Source organism: Zerene cesonia, unplaced genomic scaffold, assembly GCF_012273895.1.
Source record: "Zerene cesonia ecotype Mississippi unplaced genomic scaffold, Zerene_cesonia_1.1 Zces_u012, whole genome shotgun sequence".
Taxonomy (NCBI): domain Eukaryota; kingdom Metazoa; phylum Arthropoda; class Insecta; order Lepidoptera; family Pieridae; genus Zerene; species Zerene cesonia.
Window position 1 is genome coordinate 1 of NW_024045142.1, and position 11030 is coordinate 11030.

At 34.8% G+C, this 11030-nt stretch overlaps 1 protein-coding gene across 1 annotated transcript in view; it reads left to right on the top strand.

The window, feature by feature from the left end:
* The first annotated feature begins 7663 nt into the window (after positions 1–7663).
* The window catches only part of LOC119839365, a 4491-nt gene continuing 1124 nt past the window's right edge, over positions 7664–11030 (top strand). The window contains exons 1-4 of the mRNA XM_038365627.1: positions 7664–7785; positions 8036–8120; positions 9137–9210; positions 10365–11027. Coding sequence (XP_038221555.1) covers positions 10626–11027 — 402 coding nt within the window. The 5' untranslated portion in view covers positions 7664–7785; positions 8036–8120; positions 9137–9210; positions 10365–10625. The remainder of the gene's footprint in view (positions 7786–8035; positions 8121–9136; positions 9211–10364; positions 11028–11030) is intronic.

Here is an 11030-nt window from a genome sequence, read left to right on the forward strand (position 1 = left end):
CCCCTTGCCTCCTTTACCGCAAAAAAAAAATTACAATATAAACAAATAAATTAACAAACAAATTTATTACAATACTAGCTTGCGGCCCACGGTTTCACATGCGCAAATCCATATCCCCTAAAAATATCGGGATATAAGTTGCCTTGCAGTTGTTGAACTGCCTACGTAGCAAATTTCATTGCAATCGGTTCAGTAGTTTTTGCGTGAAAGAGCAACAAACACACATACATCCTTACAAACTTTCGCATTTAAAATATTAGTAGGATTACGCATAAAAAACTTAATTCTATACAAATATAAATAAACTCTACAAGTATTAAAATACGTAGTTTCAACATAAAAAAAATCCATCTTATAGTCATACTAGCTTTAGGCCACAACTTCGCTCGCATTTGAGTCGCTCAAGAATCTAAATCTTTCTAAAATCCACCTAAAGTCACACAAAAAATTTCATCAAAATCAGTCCAGCAGTTTAGATGTTCAATGACAAGCAACATATAACTATTTATTTTAATAAACATCATGTTCAAACATCAAAATCAACTATAACCAAAGAATAAAAACTACTAAAGCATAAAACGCAGACGAATCCGCGGGCAAAAACAAGTATTTCTACAGTTCATGTTGTTCTGGTACATAAGCTACATAGAAGCTGATTATCATCAAAATCCGTTCAGCAGTTTTCACGTTTGTGAGTAATAAACGTACATACTCATAAATTTTCACGTTTGTAATGTAGCTAGTTGTTCGCCCCGGCTTCGCCTGTGGTACGTATATAAACTATAACACTCAGGGATCTCCTACATATCCATTGGTGAAATAATTTTTTAAATCGTCTCAGTAGTTCCGGAGATCAGATCGTTCAAACAAACAAACTCCTCAGTTTTACACTTACGTAGGAATAGACTAGCGATGCGCCCGGGCGTCGCACGTGTGCACATATTGTGCATCTTATATAGATAAAAACCTTCCTCTTTAATCTGTCTATCATTCTTAAAAAACCGCATCGAAATCCGTTGCGCAGTTCTGAGGATCTTAAACGGTTTTCTTCGCTTATTTTTTCCAATTCTTTTTGATGTTTGAGTTTCTTCATCAAAATCGATTGCATTCTGAAAATATAAAGATTTAATCAAGTATATAAAAAATTAATTTAATTCACAAGTAAATCAAATAATAATTAAAATAATTAATAATTATTTTAATATTTTTTTTTTTAGTTCAACTGAAATAATACAGTTATGAGAAATTACATCAAAATATTAATAAATTTACATAATATAACACAGAAACCACAAGACCGTTGCGATGTGATAGAGAGACAAACAAACAGACACTTTGGTTAATAATATTAGTAACCAGCTTTTGCCCGCGGCTCCGCACGCGTAAAATTCTGAGTAATTCAATAGATATTATCTTCTAATATATAAAATTCTCGTGTCACAGTTTTCGTTGCCATACTCCTCCGAAACGGCTTGACCGATTTTGATGAAATTATTTGAGCTTATCCGGTATCTATGAGAATCGGCCGACATCTATTTTTCATACCCCTAAATGATAAGAGTAAGGCAGAACAGCGTTTCCCGGGTGCAGCTAGTTATATATATAAATCTTTCTCTTGAATCACTATCTCTTAAAATAAAACCCAATCAAAATCCGTTGAGCAGTTTTAAAGATTTAAGCATACATACAGACACAGGGACAGAGAAAGCGACTTTGTTGTATACTATGTGATTAAATGAAATGTTTTTTAATTATATGGAGATATCAGTACAGGTTAGCGAAACTGACCCGTCCACTAATGCCGATGTTCCAAATAAATTCCATTAAATTATGATTAAATAGCGTTTCTGAATTTAAATTATTATATTTTATAGCATTCAATTTATAAAATAAATAGGTATGTTTAATTTTTAGTTTTATAGCATTGAAATGCTTTATAAACGATAAAATAAATTTTGAAAGAATAGAAAAATTTTGATCACGAGGCGGGATTCGATCACTATATTAGTATGTCTCACGAAGCTGGATAGTTAAATATCAACCGGCTTCTGTTTATTATTACCATTAAAACTAATACATATAAAAAAATAAACTTCTAAATAAATATTTTATAAAACGTTAAAAAAAAACAAGTTATTATATTATGTGAAATTACTCAAACTTAATACCGTGGAGCGTATAAGTGCCATCTGTTGATGCAAAGCTGGCATTAAATGGAAGCTGTTTAATGTGGCCTATTCGACACTAGATGGCGCTGGTACAGATTTTGATTGTGGACGTTTAGAACGATTTTACAAACTATACTGTAACAATTTAAATCAGCGCCATCTAGTGTCAAATAGCATACATTAAATGTTTAATTAAGTACCAGCCTCTCCACAGCAGATGGCGTGATATTAAACACTAGCATTATTTAAGTCAAGCTCTAGAAAGGAGGTGGTCCTCATTTTAGTATTGTTACCCCAGAAATTTCGACTGTACGAACCGATTTTGAAGACATTTTTGACAAAAATAATAATTTCATCTTGTGATAGGTATAATTCTTAGTTTTGTTCGACTCAGCTACGATAAGCCAATTAATTATTTACGAATTGATTTAATATGATTGTGAATTAGCCCCATCTAGTGTCCATTAGATCACATTAAGCACTTAATTTAACACCAGCTTTTCCTCAACAGATGGCGTTGCATTAAATATCAACGCATGTAATTTACCAATGAATTATGACTAAGACTAAGTCTTTTTAACCTTTGTAATCAATTCAGTAGTTTACACATTACACTAATAATTCAAAGCGCATATTTGTTTGTTTGCACGTGCTTATTGCAAGTGCTCACGAACTGCTGGACCGATTTTGAAAATTTATTTTCATTTATTTAAGTTTTAAGTTTAGTTTTTTTGTTTTCATAGACTTTTTGAAATAAATTTACACACACATGTGTACATACCTCCACACTTGGTAACTCCATACTTATTAATTGTTCTTATCCGTTTCGTCCAAACTCCAATCCAATTTAAAATGGCTGTAATAAAACATATGAAACATTAATCTTGTTTAATTTAATTAGATTTTAATAACATTGTGGTTAACTAGTCATTCCACGCGGTTTCGTCTAATGCTATACTTAAGTATAACTTATGAAGTAACCTATCAAGATGGGATAAAATAAATCATGCGCTTTCTCGGGTTGTAAACTATCTCTGAGTCAAATGACATCCTTATCGGTTCAGCGGTTTTGGCGTCTAAAGACAGGCAAACAGATACTTTCGGATTTTTATTTTATAATGTTAATTGCTTTTTATCTAATATACTTGACGCTCGACCCGGCTCCGCCCGGATATCAAGATTCCTGTTTCATCCCAGGGGAGCGCTTTAGAGGAATATAAAGTATCCTATCACCCAAGTCAGCTAGTTCTAGCTAGCTAGCTAGCTAGCTAGCTAGAGCCATTCCGTAGTTTCAGCGCATTGTCGGACAAACTACCAAACAAACAAACTTTCACATTTATAACATCAGTCTGATATACTAAGTGGGATAAGTTCAAGTCATTTTCCTGCCAAAAAAACTAAATAAAAAAACACCCATTTGGTATTTTTTGCTATGAAATGTCATTAGTGAAGCCCAATCAGCAACCGACTTCAAAAAAGAAGGCTATCAATTCGATTATATTCTTTTGCGTATGTTAGTTACCCGATAACTTTCGACTGGGTCAACCGATTTTGATGATTCTGTCTTATTTTAAAGCCTGACATGTGATCCCATTCTATTTTGATCTGCTTCTAACAATATGGAGACGGTTTTGTTGTTTGTTAAAAATAAATATTTGATTTATTACTAGCGTTACGCTAACTAGTTCGCTCCGCGGCTTTGCCCGCATGGGAAAGATATTTTCGGATTTTCCTAGTTCCCATTGCCGTAAGAGTGTCAAGATAAAAACTAACCAACGTCCTTTCTCGGATCTCTCACTATCACCAAATTTCATCAAAATCGGTTCAGCGGTTTTACTTGGTGAGACAGACAAACAAAACTAACCAACGTCGTTTCTCGGATCTCTAAATATCACCAGATATCATCAAAATCGGTTCAGCGGTTTTACGTGGCGAGACAGACAAACTCACTCTCTCAGACATTTATACAGCAAGAAGATGAGAAGGGAGGGAGGGAGTTAGGGAGGGAGTGGACACTTGAGGTTGGGTGTAGAGCAGATAAAACAACCTCTCGCTGAGCTTCGGTTAAATTCAATCAATCAAATTACACATTATTTTATATTTGACTAGCTTCGCCCCGCGGTTTCACCCGCGTAAGTCCGTATCCCGTAAGAATATCGGGATAAAAGTTGCCTATATGTTATTCCACTTGTCCAGCTGTCTACGTACCAAATTTCATTGCAATCCGTTCAGTAGTTTTTGCATGAAAGAGCAACAAACACACACACATCCTTGCAAACTTTCGCATTTATAATATTAGTAGGATAAGAAGTTATTAGTAGGATATGTGGTATATCAGTATATAATATATTATAATCGATTACAATATATTTTTAACTAGCTTTTGCCTGCGGCTTCGCACACGTTAAATCGGAGTAATTGAATCTATTTAATTTTTAGTTTCATAGCATTACTAGCTGCACGCCCCGGCTCCGCCCGGGTTGTTATTTATCGTAATTAAAATTATTTAAACTATCCTATCTCTCAAGTTGCATCGAACTGCACATGGTGTGCGAATTTTATTATAATCGGTTCAGTGGTTTAGGAGTCCATTGAGGACAAACATTGTGACACGAGATTTTAATATATTAAGATAAATGAGAAATTTTGAAAGAATACAAAAAAATCGATCACGAGACGGGATTCGAACCCCATAAAAATCCGTTGCGTAGTTTTAAAGATTTAAATATACATAGGGTCATAGGGATGGAGAAAGCGACTTTGTTTTATACTATGTAGTGATAGTTGTTATATAGTAGTGATATGATAATAGACAAACACACATACTAAATGATAAAATACGTTCTGACAATGCAAAAGTGCTTTTAGAAGTGTAATTGAATAAATAAATACATTTTTAACGTAATTAGAGTTGCCATTATACTGACATGAGCTCGCTCCAGCCAGCGCCTCCACCAGTGATGGCCAGATGCATCAGACATCTGCTGTGATGATGCTGTGATGATGATGATGCCAAGGCTGCTTGGCCGACCACCAGTCCTACTCATGCGACGCCAGATTATTGTTTTGTTGTGTTTGTTTGCTCTTTCACGCAAAAACTGCTGAACCGATTGCAATGAAATTTGTTACGTAGACAGCTGGACAACTGGAATTACATATGGGCAACTTTTATCCCGATATTCCTACGGGATACGGACTTAGGCGGGTGAAACCGCGGGGGCGCAGCTAGTTATATCATAAAATCACTCCATTGGGATGTCATAGGGACAAACAAACAAACCCCCTTTCGCTTCTATATTAGTAACTAGCTTTTCGTCCGCGGCTTCGCCCGCGTAGAATTCGCTTATATCGCGCGACATGGTAAGGAGTATTTTCTTCGCATTAAAAAGTATGGAATGTTATTTCCCACGTTAAGCTCCATCTTCGTACCAAGTTTCATCAAAATCGGTTTGACAATAACGAACTTTCATACAAACTTTCATCCCCTCTTTCAACCCTTTCTACGCTTTTTCGCGATAAAAAGTATCCTATATCCTTTCCCGAGTTCAGTTCTATCTTCATACCAAATTTTATCAAAATCGGTTCAGTGGTTTAGACGTGAAAGCGTAACAGACAGACAGAGTTACTTTCACATTTATAACATTAGTAGGGATTAGAACACAGAGACAATATAGAGCTCGTGTAAACAACGTAACTTATGCTTACCTCCTTCCACTTGTATCTTGTTAACATACAATTAAATCCCACTGGTTTCCGTCGAGCCACTTCAGTGAAGGGGCCACGGGAACTGGTCGTTCCTCCTCAACATCTGGTAACTCCACGTGCTGCCACCAGCAGAATTAAAAATTGTGGACCTCAAACACCATAAACCATGCCTATAAAAAAAGCACTTGGTTGACTTCTCCGTTTACTAAAGTAAGTAAATCGTAAATATTAAATGATTGAATATTGAAATACCTACGTATTAATAGTCAAAATTATGATTGAAGTGAGCATAAATTGCCGCCGGACTTCTACCCTAACCTCTGTTCTAAGTTCCTAAAAAGATTCTCAGTTTAAATTAAAACATTCAAGTATTTATACCTCAAAATTTTATAAAATATTAATAAAGATAATTCGATCTAATCGAGTCTAATCAACTTACCTCTTTATTATATGTGGGTATATGGGTGTCCTTGCAGTTGTGTAATATATCTTTATCGAATTATTGAATTTAATATAATATCGTAATAATGACTATCACACCTAGATTAAATGAGTAATTAAACAAAAATATATTTAAAAAACACTTGAAATTTTTCGCCTTCCGCGCAATTTTCGTAACAAAAAAAAAAATTGTGTTTATACCTTCTTTTTTTGTCAGCCAGTTTCGTGAAGTCATTGTACTAAATTATTTAAAACAAGTAAATTTTCGCGCGCAATTGTTTGACCACGGTGCCGTTCGTACAATTTTATACCTACGATTCATTCAAAGTAGGTGCCAAATTGCATGAACTGCACGAAGAGCATGTGTTCGCGCCATTTTGGAGGTTGGAAGCAGAAGCAAGCCCATTGGTGGACACAACTATATATACAGCAAACATACCGCCCCTTCAGCGGGGTTCCGCCCCCAGCCCAAAATAACATCGTGAGCGCCATGTATTTTTTTTTTGTTATTTTTTTTAATATTAAATTTTTATTGAAACAAGGACAATTTAGTAAATATTTTAATACCTATTGCAGGTATGTTTTAATCATCAGGGTTATAACAATCTTTAATTATTAAATGTAATTAAAATTTCAAATGAGGATAAAGTGGTATCTTCGATATCATTCGACCATTTCCACAATATAAATGAATTCGTTAATTGGCCCATTGATTTATTGTGAATGATTTAAAAAATAAAAGAAATAATTTTCATATGACACATTGTTAATTAACCGAAAACCGTCTTCAAAAAGGAGAAGGTTCCCAATTCGACGGCATTTTCTGACCAATTTTAAAGTGGTTTAGTTTTTTTTATAATTGTTTTTTTTTTGTTTGCTTATTAACAATAAAAAACAACATTAAAAAAGCCTCGTTCCGAAAGACAAACAAACAAGCAAACACATGTACGATTTACAATATAAATAAGGATTTGCAGCTAACAAAATTAAAGCAATTTAATTTTCTCTTTCATATTATAGATCCTATGTCAGTGTTTGAAACTACAATACATTTTATTAAATACCAAAATTTATAATCGTTTATGACCTTTTCACAGCACTATGATTCTTTTTGGGAGTTAATAATACTTTTTCTAATAATAAATCTCATTAATTATGCTGAATAAACTTTTTTTACCATTACACACACATATGAAAAGAAAAATTATTAAAAAAAAATTTATGCACCGAAATATTATTTACAACAGTCATTGAGATGCATAATCTGTCTTTAATCTTTCACCTTTGTTATCTATGTTGTATCATGTATGTCATAATTCATAATGACATATTTAAAAATTTTATTTTGTACCTACCCTTGCATCAGGCGAACCGTTTTCAATTTTATCAAATTTTTGTACAATTAATTTGTATTTTATAATGAATAAAGAAAGTCAAGTACACCGTACAAGATACAGGATATTTAAAGGAAGTAAGTACTGTGAATCCTTGTTAATCCTTGTTTATGTTTGAATAATTATATTCGTTTTAACTATCTATTGCCTGAAAGACTTCACACGTGGTCATTTCGTTACGCGTTATCACAAATTTAAATTATAATCTATTTAATTCAACAATATTTTTCTATCTATCTATTACACCCCGATTAAATACTTGCAAGTATAATCAACGGAATTATGAATATTGAAGAAATTTTTTCAACTCTTTTATTTTATTGCAAGTCGGCCATCTTGGCGTCACCTCGTGCCCTCGTCAAGAAAAGCCGCAAGAAGGTTCACAAGGAAGGATAAGAGTATACGGGACAAGGTAAGTAGTTTAAATTTATTGTTAGAAGTATTTACTAAAATTTGGAGACTCGTTTTGTTTTAACTCTTGTAGTAAACCATATTATATGTATCATTTTAATGCATTTGTATTAAATATTTATTTTTCACAGGACAGAATTTGAATTAGTTTTCAAGTACCATGGGTTTATATAATATGTAACTTACAGTGTATTTTTTTGTATGTAGTCTCCCAACTTATTATTCTTGTTAGAATCCAATTTATATGTGTCATTTCATTTGTGAACAATGAATGGGTGTAAAATATAATGGAAAATGGTTAAATAATATAATGTAAATTTCAGGCTTTATATATAGGTAGCCTATATCAAAGCATTCAAGTGAGTCATTGATTCTACTCGAATAAATCAATAATTTTTAACCAACCTCAAAGCAAAAAGATAGACGGAGAGCCTTTTAATATCTTATTTCTCCCAATGACCACACCAATTTGCATCTAATATTTGTATGCCAATTTGTGGTTAATTTCCTCCTTTTGTTAGTATGTATTAGGAACAAATAAAGAGTTATTATTATTATAAAATAAATAAAAATTTACAGCAGTTAAGCTGTCAACTATTTTGTTGGCTTTGTTACTTGATAACTCAGTGGGCTTTCAACCAAATGATATGATCTTTTTGTGTTTGATATGGAATTGTTGTCTCATAGTAGAATTTGGAATGGTACTTCTCTCCCAGGGAAGTCTCTTATTTTTTTATGCTACAGTCGGCAATGGAGCTGGTGAGATGCCTGATGGTAAGAGCTACCACCGCCGATGAAAATTGTTTATGTTATGTTTTTTTATAGAAATATAATTAATTAATCTCATAATCAAATAATACTAATAATATAAGTTGTTTAATAAAAAACTTACCTTCTCATACTATTTGTTACTAATAAATTCATATACATAATTTTTAGTTTTATAGCGCTTATAAGTGAAAATTTTTGAAAGAATAGAAAATTTTTATCAAATTTTTTTTATGTTCTATATTTCAGATGCTGTGATGACCTTCGCCTAAGACTTGGAACCGAGACACCTGCTGTATATCGATGCTCATTACTTGTTTTATGTAAAAATATATTAGTGTATGTTGTTCATAAAATATAATATTATAAAATATCCTACTAATATTAAAAATGCGGAAGTTTGTGGATATGTGTGTGTTTGTCACTCTTTCACGCAAAAGCTACTGAACCGAATGCAATTAAATTTGGTATGTAGACAGCTGGACACCCGAAATAACATAAGCAACTTTATATCCCAATATTCCTATGGGATACGGACTTATGCGGATGAAACCCTGCCGTGCAGCTAGTAATATTATAAAGATGAAGAGTTTGTTTGTTTGAATACACTAATCTCAATAACTACTGGTCTGATTTGAAAAATTCTTCCAGTGTTAGATAGCCCAATTATTGAAGAAGGTTGAGGAAGGAAAGGAATGAGGTAGGCTCTATATGTACCATGGGCGAAGGGCGGACCGCTAGTTGAAACATAAGCTGCCGAGTTGATATCGTAAGATCCATAAGTGTTTTATGTAGGCTGAAATACTTAAATATCAGATCGAATTGTATATCTCATTAAGTATTCATTTCGGAAAAAACCTTATCCAATGACATATTCACAAATTAATTTTTTATTTATCTCCTGATTATATGTATGTTTTAGGTTAGAACGCCTCCTTTCAATATTTTTTTCAAATAAACTGTAGCCTTTTATTTGAATCTAATCACCATTCAAAATTTTGACAAAATGTGCTATTTATGCAAATAATGCTATTTAACTGATTTATGTTTATATGACATGTATGATGACAAATTATGTTATCTGTGACTCTACATAGCAATTCCACTTTTTAAAAATAACATGATTTACAAATTAGTGTTAAAAAAAAAAAAAAATAGAGCAAATGAGGCAGAATTGAACCCTAACCTTTCCGGCACCCATGAACAGAAATAGTGTATTCTTGTTGTTTATTTAATGCATGTTATCTATACTAATATAATAAAGTTAAAGAGTTTGTTTGTTTGTTTATTTAGAATGTGCTAGTCTCGGTAACTACTGGTCCGTTTTGAAATATTCTTTCAATTTTCGATACTCCATTCAAAGGCTTTGGGTAATATATGTACCACGAGCGGAGCCGGGGCGGTCCGCTAGTATTAAATATAATCTGTATTTATAGATTCAATATTAATAAATTTAATATTACAATAATTTTTACAGCATCCAATTCGTCCATCCCCGTTTTTGCAGCGATGTTTGCCACTTTTGGGTGCAAACCGAATTGAGGGGGCGGTGATGCGAACGAGGCGTTAAGACAGCGCAAGGCATACGCCCCGTGCTCCGCGCCAGAGCAGCACTCTGCCTTGGAGGCCCCCGCGCGCGACCAAACCGCCGCGACGCCCGCACATTCTTCGCGCTCGCGTGACACAGACAAGATACCCGCCTATCATTGTGGAGTCGCTCCCCAATTGGGCGACGCACATGAAGGCGCTGACGGAGATCCTGGGGCACCAGGTGAATGCGCGCGCCTATGGCACAGGCGTGCGCTTCTCGCCCCAGGACGAAGCGGAGTACCGAGCGGTAGACCGCTACCTGCGCCGCATCGAGGGGGAGGGAGAGGACATTTCATGGTTCTCGTACTCCCCCGAAGCGGAGCGCAGCGTCAAGGTAGCCGTCCGCGGGCTGCCGATAAACACGCAGCCCGAGGAGCTGCTCGCCGCGCTGCGCGAACGGGGCTATGAGCCCGAGTTCGCGCGGCCCATCCGCGCTAGGAAGGGGCGCCCTGGTTGCCTCTTCCTGGCGATACTCAAGAAGACGCCGAACATCACCCCGGGCATATACTCCATAAAGGAGCTTATGCACATGCCCGGGGTCACCGTCGAGGCG